General features: G+C 38.9%; 3 protein-coding genes across 3 annotated transcripts; 1 reads left to right on the top strand and 2 right to left on the bottom strand.

The window, feature by feature from the left end:
* Positions 1-1778: 1778 nt before the first annotated feature.
* Positions 1779-8236, top strand: slc25a15b (solute carrier family 25 member 15b). Its single transcript, XM_007563167.2, has 7 exons — positions 1779-2261; positions 3068-3157; positions 3918-4176; positions 4262-4399; positions 6087-6262; positions 6340-6498; positions 6584-8236. Exons 2-7 carry the CDS (start codon positions 3103-3105, stop codon positions 6703-6705), a joined length of 909 nt encoding a protein of 302 aa, XP_007563229.1. The 5' UTR covers positions 1779-2261; positions 3068-3102; the 3' UTR covers positions 6706-8236.
* Positions 8015-11668, bottom strand: tm4sf21a (transmembrane 4 L six family member 21a). The gene is made up of 5 exons (XM_007563166.2): positions 11285-11668; positions 10993-11058; positions 10159-10292; positions 9869-10087; positions 8015-8639 (listed from the first exon to the last, which is right to left on the bottom strand). The coding sequence occupies exons 1-4, from the start codon at positions 11459-11461 to the stop codon at positions 9886-9888; spliced, it is 579 nt and encodes a 192-aa protein (XP_007563228.1). The 5' UTR covers positions 11462-11668; the 3' UTR covers positions 8015-8639; positions 9869-9885.
* A 921-nt stretch (positions 11669-12589) lies between these two features.
* LOC103145645 (transmembrane 4 L6 family member 4-like) lies at positions 12590-14607 on the bottom strand. The gene is made up of 5 exons (XM_007563165.2): positions 14185-14607; positions 13860-13925; positions 13198-13334; positions 12936-13122; positions 12590-12841 (listed from the first exon to the last, which is right to left on the bottom strand). The coding sequence occupies exons 1-5, from the start codon at positions 14359-14361 to the stop codon at positions 12833-12835; spliced, it is 576 nt and encodes a 191-aa protein (XP_007563227.1). The 5' UTR covers positions 14362-14607; the 3' UTR covers positions 12590-12832.
* Positions 14608-14613: the final 6 nt, after the last annotated feature.

Raw genomic sequence — 14613 nt, forward strand, 5'->3', positions numbered from 1 at the left:
TTCAAGTTTTAATCTCACAAATCTTAATTGAGGTGATAGGGTTCTGTACAAAATACAACATTCCTTATTTATTTATTTATTTATTTATTTATTTATTTATTTATGTATTTATTTATTTATTTTTAATTCAAATTATTTAAAAGATTGCCACATACTACTAGCTCTGTTCTACCTAAACAAAAAATGGATACATCATTTATTAAGGTTTTTTTTTGTTTGTAATTATGATGTTTGACCATATGTGGATTAGAAAATAATTCACAATCATATTTAATGTTGAGGAGCCAAATCTTGTTTTTAAAAAGTCCAGCTGTTTGTTGGGTGATCACACCACCGTGACAAAAAACAAAAACAAAAAAACATTTGAATGTCTCATAAATGACCTAAAATTAAAATGACATGCATTCTATATATTAGCTAAAAATAATGCAATTGATATTTGTTCTCTGACATGTCTGAAAAAAATACTGTTAATTTTTCTGTGTTGTCTGCAGGGGCGATGAATTTAGACTTCTTTTTGTTTGTTTTCCAAAACAAAAACCTCAAATCAAAAAATGTCGATTTTCTCTAAAATTTGGAGGCAATCTGTTTCCCTTTTTACAAACACAGATCACACAGATAAAGAAAAACAATAACTTCAATATTAAAGCCTTGAAGACACCCAAAATATAATAACAACTCCTGGAATCTTAGTTAAGGGAAACAATAGTACTGTAAACAAAACCTGAAAATAAAGAGACTTGAGGTCGTCACTATGGAGAGCTAGCTGCCATAACTGGAGCTCACTGATTCAAAAAAGAAAAAAAGGTTGGGGGGAATTAAAGGTGTTTCTCTTTAACAAGTCCAATCTGATCTTGTTTTTTCACAGCCCTGAGAGTTTGGGATGTTCCTGCTTCAGAAAAAGAAGGAAATGTTCCCTCAGACAGCCCTAATATCAGGAAAGGTAATTATGGATGAAGCCATTTGAAGAGCAGAGATCTCAGCGTACCCTGGATTGCTGTGATCAAGAACAGGACATTCTGAGAACTTCATTGATAGGACTGCATTTGACACATGTACTGTTACATATTTCATATGGCTTCTGCAAGAGTCAGTTTTGAGGTGGCAGGATGTTTTTTTTTGGTAAAAGAAGAAATGCAATGCTCCAAATGTAACATTTATCTATTGTGATGGATTTGGTACATGTGTATCTAAACTAAGTAGAATTAGTTAATACATTTCCAAATATTTAAAACAATTACTTCTAAAAAAAAAAAACAATCAGGTTAATCAGAAGGGAACCCCATATTTCCACCTGTTCTAATGTTCTAATACTAATCTGCATTGATACGTTCAATTTCTTTAAAACGATAATGGATTCTGAAGCATTGATATTCGTTGAACTTGTTTCTGTATTATGTGTGACAGAAAACTAACACATTGCACTGACTACAGTGTTCATATTTTTATCTGTAAAAAAAAAGAAAACCGCTATCCATTTCCTTCAACTTTTTAATGTATTATTTTGTGTAAATCTATCAGATAAAATTTCAATTAAACGTGTTTAAGTTTGGGATTCTAACATAAAATAGAAAAGACATCAGCAGATTTGAAGGCACGTTGTATTTACAAATGTAACACACAGCGGCGCTGTACTCGCCTATAATCAGAGGAAACTTTATTTTGGAAAAAAAAAAAAAAACAACGTACCGGAACTTGTAGTTCGTTCGGTGCCATGCTGTCTCCTATCAAAGATCTTAAATTAGGAGAAACACAATCACACCGTAATATTTTCAAACCCACCGTTGCGTATGCTAAGACTTACAGCCGCGTAAAATAAAACCCTTCTGACCTGCTATCCTTTTGTATTCTTAGTAAACAAAAACTACTTGTGTTAACGTCAGGTATTATTCGTTGCAAACGTACATTTGTTTGTCGCGTGGACGTGGACAGATTTGGTACCTGGAATTTAAATCAGAGCGAGTGGTCTGTAGCTTTTGCTGCCTCTCGGATATGAGGGAACAACCTTAGATTCCCATCATCTCCCCTCGATTTGACTTCTCTGATGGCCGAACGGTTCAGTGGGTTCTGTCGGTGAACTTGGGGCTGATGTTGGACGCCATGAGATAGCATTAACACAAACCATGAAGCACACCGTGGATGCTAGCGTCGGTCAGCAGCTCACAGGGTCACCGTTTCTCTTAATGTTTGACTCACAAACTCCGACTTCAACCTCTGAGATACTCTGATGATCTGTTCTGAAGTCGTCGCTGTCCTGCTAGGTTTGTATGCAATCAACAGTCCGTTTTAATATTTCAGCTTTCAAAGTGGAGTTAATGAAGAGCATTTTGAGGGGTAATAGTAACTTTCTTCTATTTGGCGTTCAGCTTTAGTATAGCAAACTAAACTCATTCAAAGAAAAGTCACATTTGACTGTTTTTGTTCTTACGTGAAGTAGAAAAAGACAGATATTGGCACATATTCGCCATTTAAGATTGTTAGAATGCTGGACAGATGGTTGCGTCTTGGCGCCCTCTAGTGGCAGCTCTTTTAAGAGACAGGTCTGTTCCAACAGAGATTCAGCTACTCATGTTTCATATTCGGGTCAAAGGGGTCACTCACTCTTCTATCTATAAAACCTAAAACTACGATGTCTGGTGCTTTACTCGACTTAAAGGAAATCTGTGTGTATGAATTCAATAAGGTTTTGTCTTATAAGATGTTAAAAAAACAGAAGAGAATGTTGAAAACCACAAAGACAAATTCCAAGGAAGTTAAGTTATGTGAGTTTGCATTTTGTATTAGTAATGCAAATTGATATTTTTTTTTGTATGTTTTTTCACCAACGTTCAGGGTTTTTTAACCCCTCCAGAACACAATGTGGGGTTATGGCGACTGGTTGCTGAAGCTCGCACACGATAGCATCGTGTGCTATTCCGGGGGGAAAAAAATGTGTAGCTCAGCTGGTGCTCTCTGACCTGATCCAATCCTTAGATGAGGCACACACACTCCTGCAGACAGCCAAGTATTGAATAACTGCTCACAACTGGAGATTTAAAACAAAATGTGCTTTTGTTCTTGCTTTTAGGTTGCTGAGAGAAGGAGAAATCCTCTCCGGTGACCATGGCTCCACACCAAGTGGTCCAGGCCATCATCGATCTCTCTGCAGGAGCAATTGGTAATTAAAAGCCTTAAATGGTGTGCAAACAATTACTCTTGACACGAAGTGTATCAGGCAGTATTTACAATGCCTCGCCAGAGGACAAATATTCACCTTTAATTTTTCCATATTTTACAACCACAAACATAAAATTCATTGGAATTTTATGTGAAAGACTAACAAAAAGTTGCGTAACATTGTGAAGCAGGCAAAAAAATTATACATGGTTCAAAACATTTTTTACAAATAACAACCACTCCAAACGTTTCAACCTTTTGTTGCAATTACAGCTGCAAGTCTTTTAGGGTCTGCAGGATTGAATCCAGTTATTTTGAAAAAAAAAAAAAAAAAAAAAAAAAAAAGAACTATGCATTGATTTTCTTCTACTTCTGCACTACTTTTTATTGGTCTCGTATAAAATCCGTAGAAGTCTGTGGTTGCGATACGCCGTACATGTCTTAAAGGCATTTTAGTTTCTGTCGGATTCCTCCAATGTTAGTATTGATTGAGCTGCTAAACCAAATGTTGTTTTTAGTGGAACTAAAACCAGAGCTGAACTGAGTGAAGTGACAATAAGATGTCAGCTCATTGGTTATGTGTCTGACACCCCAGATGATCGTTCTGATGACGCCTGACTTTTTCCGGCTCGTTTCTCGCCGCTTGTTGTTCTGCTCAGCCGAGTGCAACAGTCTGCCTCGCTCTCAGATCCTTATCTCTCCTTGCACAATGTGTAGCTTGCTCTTTTGTGTTTGTGTGTGGTTTTGCCCCCGTGTCGCAGGAGGGGCTGCCTGTGTCTTTAGCGGTCAGCCTCTGGACACAGCGAAGGTAAAGATGCAGACCTTTCCTTCTCTGTACCGGGGTTCCATCCACTGCATCCTCTCCACCTACAAACAAGATGGCGTGCGTGGGCTGTACCAGGGCACTATCCCGGCGCTGATGGCCAACATTGCAGAGAACTCTGTGCTGTTCATGAGCTACGGCTTCTGCCAGCAGGTCATCCGCTTTGCAGCTGGACTGCACCACGACGCTGTGCTGAGGTTCGCCGCCTCTAACAGTAACAGAAGCATGCGTAACATGTCCAGTTTCTAAGTGTAGGTTTGATTATTCTACCCTCTTCATCAGCAACATGCAGAAAGCCTGTGCTGGTTCTGTAGCTTCTATCTTCTCCTCACTCGTCCTCTGCCCCACTGAGCTGGTGAAGTGTCGACTACAAGCCATGTATGAGATGGAAATGTCTGGAAAGATTGCCAAAAGCAACAAGTATGTTTTGTTTTTGACAGTGTTATTTAAGTTGACTATATTTGTGGTCACATATTTAAGTTTTAGAAAAATTTCTGTGTAATTTTATCGATTCTACAATATTTATCGATATTTATTTTCCTAATAATGTATCGGTTTCTCATCCATGAGTATCAATACATTAAATCCTACTCAACTTACACATTAAAAATGACATGTAACGAAACAACCAGTTACATTTTATGAAATAATGAAATGAAATAAATTACATGATCTAATGTAAGTGAATGAGACAAAAAAAGTTCCAAATGCACAAAGCCACACAATTAACACTTAAACACAGCAAATGGATAACAAAAACAGCATTTATTACACCAGTATTACACCATTCAGTTAATTTAATGCAAGTCTAAGAACAGACACAAAATGTCTCCAAAATCACTCTCACTCTAAAATCTCTCAGAAAATCTTAAAAATATATAGAATCGTACCGTTTACTGAGTATCTTGATATAAATTGTATCGTGAGAACATCATGTATCGTATTGTAAGATTAGTGTATTGCTACAGGCCTACCCAACAATATGCTGAATCTCATCTTATTTGATGAATTTATTAGTCTACATGCAAAATGTTGTGTCTAGCAAAAAACAAAACATTCTGGTGGCAGCATCATTCTGTAGGATGCTTTTCTTCAGCAGGGACAGGGGAGCTGGCCTAGTCAAAGTCCAGATTTAAATCTAATTAGGAATCGGTTGCAAGACTTAAATTTAGCTTTAAATTCACTTTCACACATTCCTGTTCAATCCTGTTTATACAAATGCAATGCAGCCATGTAATGCCAGGGTGTCCACGCATCCTTAAAAAGTATTTAAAAGCCTTATATTTATGTATCTGAAATCAAGGTCTTAAAATGACTTAAATTCAATTAAAAGTGAAGTAAATTGGACTTAGGTAAATTAATCGCAGGTCTTACTTTTTACAAACAGGAGAAATCTTGTGTTCATCTGTCTATAAAACGTTTCTCAATTTCTCTTTAGCCCAGTCTGCAACTGCATCTTCATTACAAATGCGTGTAAAATTTTGACAATATTCCGCTAATGTTGCAAAAACACAAATTTGCAATTGTGGTGTTTCCATTTAATAAGAATCGCAATTGAAATCACATTTAATGACTTACCGGTTTGTTTACGCGGTAAGTCATTAAAAAAACATGCCACGATGCCAGCATTCCTACCACTTCCTGTCATCTTCTCCAGCCGTTCCACAATCTATAAGTTCTGGTTATTGATTGCATGACCTGTCTGATGATAAAAAAGTGTTTCCATTGGAGTTTTGCAAAATACAATAATGTCGGTGTAGCCGAAAAACCACCTGATGCTAGCACAAAAGCTTTTTATCGGATAAACAAGATTTTTTTAAGGGAATTCATTTTTGTAATGAAAAATTTACGAAAGTTTAATTTTTGCCATTATATTGTCAATAGAAATGCAGCCAATGTTTCCTTTGGTGAACTGTGACGCCTTCAGATTGTTATTTTCTAACAGCAGGACTTGCAGATAGTTTGGCTTCACATGCACACAACCGGCTGCATGAACGGCACGACTGAGTGGCCGATGATTGTTGAACACGTCTGTAGATCGACTACAACGTGTGTGTACATGAGCTCGGCTAATGTCAGAGTGAAAATGTGTGTGGTGTGTCTGAAGCTCGGTGTGGTCGGTGGTGAAGTCCATTATGAGGAACGAGGGTCCGCAGGGCTTCTTCCAGGGACTGACCACCACCATAGCCAGAGAGGTTCCCGGGTACTTCTGCTTCTTTGGCGCCTACGAACTCTGCAGGACTGGATTCGCAGACTACATGGAATGTGAAAAAGATGATATAGGTACTGGGAGCGGAACGGTGACTCCGTTTCTGTCCGATTCCGATGCGGTAACTTTGTGTTTGCTGTATGTGCTGAAGGTGTGGCTCCGATCGCACTCAGCGGCGGCATCGGGGGCGCGAGCCTTTGGTTGGTGGTCTACCCCATGGACTGTGTCAAATCTCGGATTCAGGTCATGTCCATGACGGGGAAGCAGGCGGGGTTTTTCAAAACCTTCATGACCATCGCTCGCTCCGAAGGTAGGCACCGGCGGGAAAGGGAGGAACTACAGACGTGAGGCGTTTTGCTTTCTGATCCGTTTCCGATCTTGTTCGGTGTGTTTAGGCGTGAGGGCGCTCTACTCTGGCCTCACCCCCACCATCGTGCGCTGCTTCCCCGCTAACGGAGCGCTGTTCCTGGGTTACGAGGTCAGCAGGAAGCTGATGATGAAGGAGTTCGACAACTGAGCTGCTCCATCAAACTGCCACACTCCCTCAGCTGCACTGCCCATAAGCCGGCTGTGATGCAGCATTTACATGTATCCTTATCTGGATGGTCGGTGTTTTTAGATTTTATAACTTGGTTTCTGAAGTGTTTTACTGAACATGTGACGGAGGAAAAGGCGTGCAGTGAAGTCCTGAAGCTGTGAAACACTCCAGCTGGTCGTTTCTCTCCTACCTCAACAACATGGCGTCCGCACAACTTTCCGCCAGAAGACACACGAGTGTGAGGAAGGCTCTGTTAGACGGTGCAGTTTACTTTAATGAATTAACTCCTGTTTTCAAGCTAACATTAAGGCGTTGTGAAAATGGTGATCATAAAGTGTCATATTGATTAATATAGGTTGCCTAACATGTATTGAGATGATTGTGTTTTTATTTAAACGGAGTTCCTAGTCTGTGGAAACCTGGAATTTGATTTAATGTTTTTTCCATGTATCCATACGAAAAAGAATATGAGTACAGATGAATATTTCTGTTTCTTACGGTTTTTAAAACCTATGCCTTGTTGAAATGTTTTCCTTTCCTCATCCATGCCTCCTTCTCTCTCCCTCGTCTTTCTGTCTAACTTTTCTTTTACCTTTCTTGTTCTTTTTGTCTTTCCTTCTTTCTGATATTCTATCCTTGTCACAAATCCACTTTTTTTCTCATTTCTTTCATTACTTTTTCTTATTCCCTTCCTTCCAACCTATTGTTCTTGGCTCCCATATCTGCTAAATGTAGAGAATCTGCCAAAAGTCCAAGGTGAACATTGATACTTTTTTATGTTTTGAGTTTAACAGGAAGCGCAGATTAACTGTTCAAAGTCAAGCTTGGATTATTTTTCTACATGAAAAATATGCAGGAACCTTGTTTAAGGAACCTTTTCCTTGTTTAAGGAACCTTAATGTTTTGATGCCATTTAACCTCCTCAAGCCTTTTTCTGTACATTTTACAAACAGGAGAAATCTTCCTTTCATCTGTTTTCATCTGTACTTTTCAAGTGTTTTTAAACCTCATGAGATTCCATTAAAAACACCCAGAAAACAATTACTTCCAAATACTTTTTTCATGCTGGTTTTGTTCTTTTATTTCACTCCTGCTGTTCACTTCTCTCCTGTGTTGGTTTATGTTATAGATAAGAAAATCATTAACATATCAGCTGCCTTGTTATTTGCCCTTTGAGCCTGATTCCATGTTCTGCGTTTTTATTTGCTGAATAACCTACATTTTAATGCAAACATGGTTTCGCATTAAAATGCATTAAATAATACATGAATAAAATAAAAGATCTTGGGAGTTTCCATGTATTTTATTTTTTTTCTTTAAGGAAATCACTTTAACAATTAAACACTATAAAACAGATGTTACAGTTTTTTGATAAAAATAAATGATAAAAACATAGCTGCATTTTTTTAAAGCCGCATAAGGTCGAACTATGATATAATTTCTTTCACCATAAGTGCAATAAAGTTTTTGGCTAGAACATAAACGTCACAAAGTTGTTTTTTCTTTAAAATAAAAACAGGATTATCCTGGTTCTCTGAGCTGACTTCACTTCTGTCACTAAATTTACTCAACAGCTGCTTAAAAGCAGCTTCTTCACACTGCAGGTAAAAATCAAACGACTCAGAAGGTCCAGTGTTTCATATCCTCAGTCTCTGAGAATGTTATCCTAATTTAATAATGGCATAAAATACAATTGCAAACCTGTACATGGGTATAAAATGAGTCTCTTCTAAGCAAAATGATACACTCTTTCAATACAGAGACTGTTGAACATAAGTGCAAGGTAGTATTAAAGCAGGAAGCAAAAAATGGACAAAAACATCCAAATTTTAGTTTTGACGCTTTCTGCAGCCTTCTGCAGTTCTTATTGTTAAAGGATGCAGCAGGGGGCGCCAGTGAGAAACTCGCAGCAGCTGGAAAGAGAAAAATAAATGGGAGCGTTAAAATTTCACTGTTATTTACTGTTTTAGTGACTATTTAAAACAGCAGTATTGATGTACAACTAAATACGTTTAGACTCTGATTAAACTTGTCAAACTAGCAGTTTTGCTAAATGTTGGCATTAAATAATAATTCATTTTCAAAAGTTACCTAATTTTGACCAAACTTGACCACAAACAGTAACAAATCAAAATCATACTCCATAATAAAGTATTAACATTTGTTTGTTATTAAATAAAAATAAAAAAAAAACTTGGATTCATTGGACCCAGAATGAAACAACAGGTGTTAATTTGTTTGAATCAGACTCGGTGCAGCGCGGGCATTTTAACGCTCATGTTGCTGTTATTAATGACACGTTAATAACAGCTTAAACTGTTATAATGGCTGAAAAAAGTGCGGGGGACCGGCGAGGGGGGACAAATACAATGCAAGGAGTCCCCATTAAATCGAGATAGGAATAACAGAATTTTTTTCCACTCCAAGGTGAATTAAAAAAAAAACGACGTCAATGCTTTCTGATGACCATGCCGTCGGGGTTGGTGTGAATTGTATTGATTGTGGCTTTCAGATTACTGAAAACTTAAAATTACATAAATAAAAAAATAATAAAACCAATAACAAATGTTTGAACGCAGAAATGTAGCTGTCATAATGTGATGTCTTTGAAAGCAGACCAAAATGCAGAGGGGCTGAGATGCTGAGTTGATGGCAGTTTTAATGAAAGAAGATAATGGTTAACAACACTCCTGCCTGCCAGGTAAATTCAAAACCGGGAACCAGAGACACGAGGAGAACACCTATGGAAACGACAAGAGGAACAGGCGAGGAGTGACTGAGGCCAAGGTGCTTAAATCATGTGGAATGCTAAATAAAAGACCCAGACTGATGATATAATAATGGGTTGTAAGTGTGGTGAGGGGGGAGAGTACATTGGAGTCTAGGAAATAAATTTAACAAAGAAGAACTAAAAAATATATAGAACTAGAGTAACTAAGAATAACTAGACACAAGAAATAAACATAAGAAACACAAAGAACTGAAATGAAGTAAAACTAATCAAAGAAAAGGCATAGAATAATAAACTCCAAAACAACTAAACAATCGGGATTGTTTATTGCCTGATGTGTGGCATTAATTTATACTTAATGCTTTAAATTGAATTACTGAAATCTCAATGAGAAAAGGCTGATGTGGGTACCTGCTGGTTTTACATCTTCAGATCATCCCTGGCTCCTTCTTGATGCAGGCGCCGCACAGACATCCGAAGAGCCCGTTGATCATCTGAGTGGCACAGAGGATAATCTGCAGGCCGCTGGTCACCACCAGAGTGCTGAACAGTCCGATGTTGAACTGGACGATGTTCTCAGGCTCGGTACACATCCACCACTTCGAGCTGTCGGTCAGGTAACTGGTGTCACTGTGACAAACAGAAGCTGTTATGCTACAGGCCGCACACAAACATTGGCACCTCAGAGTTGTGGGTCTTACCTGTCTTTGAAAGGCCTCGACCAAACCAGTACTACTTTACACAAAGGTCCATTCTGCAAGCCTAACACGGCCACAACGAAGCTGTACAGGGCACCGACCACGCCCACCGCAGCAAAAGCGATAGATAGGAACATCTGCAAAGATTAGAGGAGAGGGGCATGTTTGTTACAGTTTAGTACAGTGTAGCATAAACTCATATCTAAACAAATTACGAGCAAAATTTTGTCTGACTGTTTGTCTTTGTCTTGTCTGCATGGGAAGATTGATCACAGACCTCAGTCTAAAATCAACAGACAAAATCTTTGCAAATAAGTCTTATGAAGGTTTGGGGAGTTTGATGCCTTAGCATACTTCCTCTATTAAAAAAAATCCTTCCTAAAACCAAGATGGCGTACTCAAACCAGAATAAATTCTATCTCTCCAAATTATATTGTAAAGCTGTTTTTATGCCATAAACTTTCTCACGTTTTGTCCCATCATCACAAGCTACGGGTCTATATTATTGAGACTTTGCTTTATGGTTTAAAGTTTGTCAGAAAATGCTGTTGATTACAGTAAATGCTTATTAGTTTAATCAATATGGAAACATATGTATGCTTGGAGCAAAATGTTCACAAATACAGTAGCTACTGTACATTTAAGTTGGAATCATTATTTGACTAAATTTGACTCCATACCTGTCATATATTTGGGGGATATCTACTTCTGGTGACTTGTGTAATGTTTATTTAACTCCGCAATAAAATTTTGAAACTTTTATGTCTGACAGGCACTTTATTCAAGAGCTCACGTCGTTAATCTGTCGCTGTTTTCACTGCTTCCTGTATTACTCACCCCACAGCGATTTCCACAGCAGCCCTGCTTCCCAGTCAGGTGAATGTGAAGTGCAGGGATCAGAACCTGTATGGGAGGTTATGTTAGCACGCATTCGGACTCGGGTTTTATCATGAGGTCAGATTCAGAATGCATAAATTGTTTACTGAAAATATAGCAAAGACAACATTTACTCAGCAGACAATAAATATTTAGCAGTGAGATTCATGTGGTATTTGTTATTCACCTTAAAATGAAAAAGAAAACACGAGACAGGACAGATACGCCAAAGCTGAACATAGGAAAAACTCACCAGTATGCCTCCTCCAATCACTCCTCCCATGTACTTCACCTCATCTGCAATGTGTCCATCTTTGGCGTACTGGACGCTTCCATCAGGAAAGAACAGCACAATGTTACAGATGATGGAAATGAGCACCAGCGGGTACAGCGTCACCGCAATGCAGAGGGAACACTTTCCAGTACACATGTCGGCCGATTTCTGGAATGAAAAAACGTCCTTTTGGTTTAAATCTCAGCTCAGGCGACTGCTGCTCTCCGACTCTGGGAAGGTCCGGTAGTTGTAGACCAGTTTTTAACGGAGTGTCTTTTGAAAACGGCTCAACTGTAGGAGGTTTAAATCTGATAAGATAAGAAAGGCAAACAGAGCCAGGGATAGGCTGCAGAAGTGAATGTGACTCACTCTCTGGTGTCATGGAGATGAGCAGAGTGTTGTTTTGTTGGGTTAGTAAAGCTAATATGGACATTAAGCTTTTTATGGCTGAGGATATCGACGCATTTAGGTCGTCTCAGCCAGACGTGCTGTTGTGCTGTCCCCGTGGTTGCACAAAGTTTTACTTTCTGAGTGAAATAAATGATATAAAAGAGTTTTGTGTTTGTATTTCGCTGTAGCAGATTATTCTGATTGATTTTGTGTGTGTGTGTGTGTGTGACAAAAAACAACATTCCTTAAAGGCCATTTAGCTCATAATGTTTACTCTGTCACAGTAGGAGCTTTGAACTGTTGAACTTTGCACATGCAGCTGCAGGAGCGAGAGACGAACAGAACATGTCTGGCTTCGGTGAAAACCTGGAAAACATCCAGGCTACGAATGACCAAATACTTTTCGGACATGATGCGTATCTCTCGTCAATTCTCTGGTGTCAATCAACTGATTAAAGGTTATTGTCTCTAATCAGTAACGACAGGAAGTGAGTGATTGGAAAACAAGCTTGGTCTCTGAGTAACATTTGGGTGAGGCAGTGTTATTCACTGTGATCAAATTTACAACCAGGAAAGGCTCCTTGAAAAACTGGAACCTCCTCCTTATGACAAGCCCATTGTTATTTTCAGCTTCATGTATGAAAGACTTATGGGTATTCACAGCTTTTTTGGGTTTCAAATACAACTAGCAGTTATCAAAAAAAATGCTTTGTTATGGAGAACCACATCTTAACTTTTTTTTTTTTTTAACTTTTATCTGATATCTCTAACTGCAGGCGTCACTGCACAGACTGCAGCTACTAACAGGCATTTGTTTCACCTAAGACTTTATTAGTGCTGACTGAAAAGAAAAGAAATAGCAACTCCCAAATATCAACGCGAGGAACAAAAGTGTGCCGTCTGTTAAAACATTTTATTTCATTATTCAATTTATGTGCATGGATATTTCCAACACTTATATCCTCAGATTAATACACTGCAGCAGAATCAAGCATCTGTAATATATTGTGGAAATAATAAGCTAATGCAGTTGAAGAGAACATCAATTTTAACAAGCATTTTATTTAAAAAGCAACCAGGAGCTCATTTCCAAGTGTTGCATGGCGGCAGCTTTTTGAACTCTTCATGCCCACGAACTCAGGCTTCCTGCAAAAAAAAAAGAAGAAATGAAACAATGAAAACACGTCTGAATGAGGAAGTGGAAATCAAGATGTTTTGAAGGCACACAGCTCTTTCTGACCTGCTTGTCGTTGCAGGTTCCACAGATGCATCCGACGAGGCCGTTGATCACCTGGCTGGCACAGAGGAGAGCCTGCAGAACGCTGGCCACCATCAGGGTGATAAACAGACCCATGTTGAACTGGACCACGTTCTTTGGCTCTACACACTCGGTCCAGAAATTAGAGCTTTTCACATGATCCAGGTTCCTGAGGATAAGACAAAAAGACTGTAAAAGACCAAATCTCAACAAGAACACACGCAGATGCATTTCAACTTGTTACCTGTCCAAAAACGGTTGTTCCCATTTGCCAGCTGTGGTTCTGCACAGAGGCCCATTAGAGAAGCCGAGCATCGCCACAATGAAGCTGTATACGGCACCAGCCGCACCCACTGCGGCAAATATGATGGAAAAGAACATCTGCCGATATTAAATGAGAAGCAGAGGTCAGTTTAAACCGTAAGACGATTTTAAAATAGTTAATTATGAGTTCACCTCCTTTTTCACCTCTCTTTAAACAGGAAACATATTCACTGATTCCCTCTCTTCATCACAGCTTTTACATACGTTTTCATCAGATTTGACTATGCAGCAAATATATGCACACAACGAAACTATTTGCAAATATTTTATTGTTTTACACTAATGTTAATGGCCTCAGTGCCATTAACATTAAAAGTGCGTTTCCTCAATTTTATAGCATCACACCTACAAAAGTGAGGAAACGCATGTTTATGTGCTTTGGTAAACTGTGGTTTTGCTATCTGCATCAAAAGTGCCTTGGTGTTGTGCAACGGTGATGCAGCACAACGCAGCATATTTCTTCAGCTCAGGAACAACTGAACTACTCTGAATTTAGCCTGTTTTGTTGCAGATCTTCCTTAACTTGGTTACAACTTGTATTTGCTGCTCTGTTTCACCTTAAGTTAGGTCAGAATAACTCACCCCAAAGCGATTTGCACAGCAGCCTTGTTCTCCAGTCAAGTGAATGTACAGCGCTGGGATCAGCACCTGTGTTGAGACACATTGGGTGGTTTGCATTCAGTTTGCGCGATGAGAGTCAGGTGAAGGTTTTTAGCAGCACAAATGTTCTGGTTTGGTTTTAAGACATTTGATAATGACTTATGTGACAACAAAAGCATTTATCAAATCCATTAAAGGTGTGCAAAATGTTTTAATTTATCCCAAAAAACAATTCTATCCAGTAATTATTTCACGAAGCCTAGAACACCTTTCCATTTGTAGTCTCGTTTACCAACCAACTACTTACCAGGACGCCACCACCGATGAATCCTCCCATGTACTTCACTTCATCAGTAATGTGTCCCTCTTTGGCAGCCTTGGTGCTCCAGTCAGGAAAGAAGAGCAAAATGTTGCAGATGATGGACAGAAGAACCAAGGGGTACAGAGAGATCGCAATGAAAAGGGAGCACTTTCCAGTACACATGTTGTCTGCCTGAAAATGCGCCGACTGCAACAAAAACGCCGGTCGTCTACGTTGTAGCCAAGACAGTTCCTGTTTTCAGAGTAGTCCCCCTTTGAACGCGACCAAAGATGCTCAGTGCGCTTGTCCTTGTGTCCGTGTGACTGTGACAAAGAGGTTGAATAATTTATTTTCTAACAATTACATAATTTTAAATGACAGTTTGCCTATTCAGCTGTGGTTTTGCAACACATGTTGGAAATAAGCATTTTGGGG

This window comes from Poecilia formosa, unplaced genomic scaffold (assembly GCF_000485575.1).
Source record: "Poecilia formosa unplaced genomic scaffold, Poecilia_formosa-5.1.2 Scaffold145, whole genome shotgun sequence".
NCBI lineage: Eukaryota > Metazoa > Chordata > Actinopteri > Cyprinodontiformes > Poeciliidae > Poecilia > Poecilia formosa.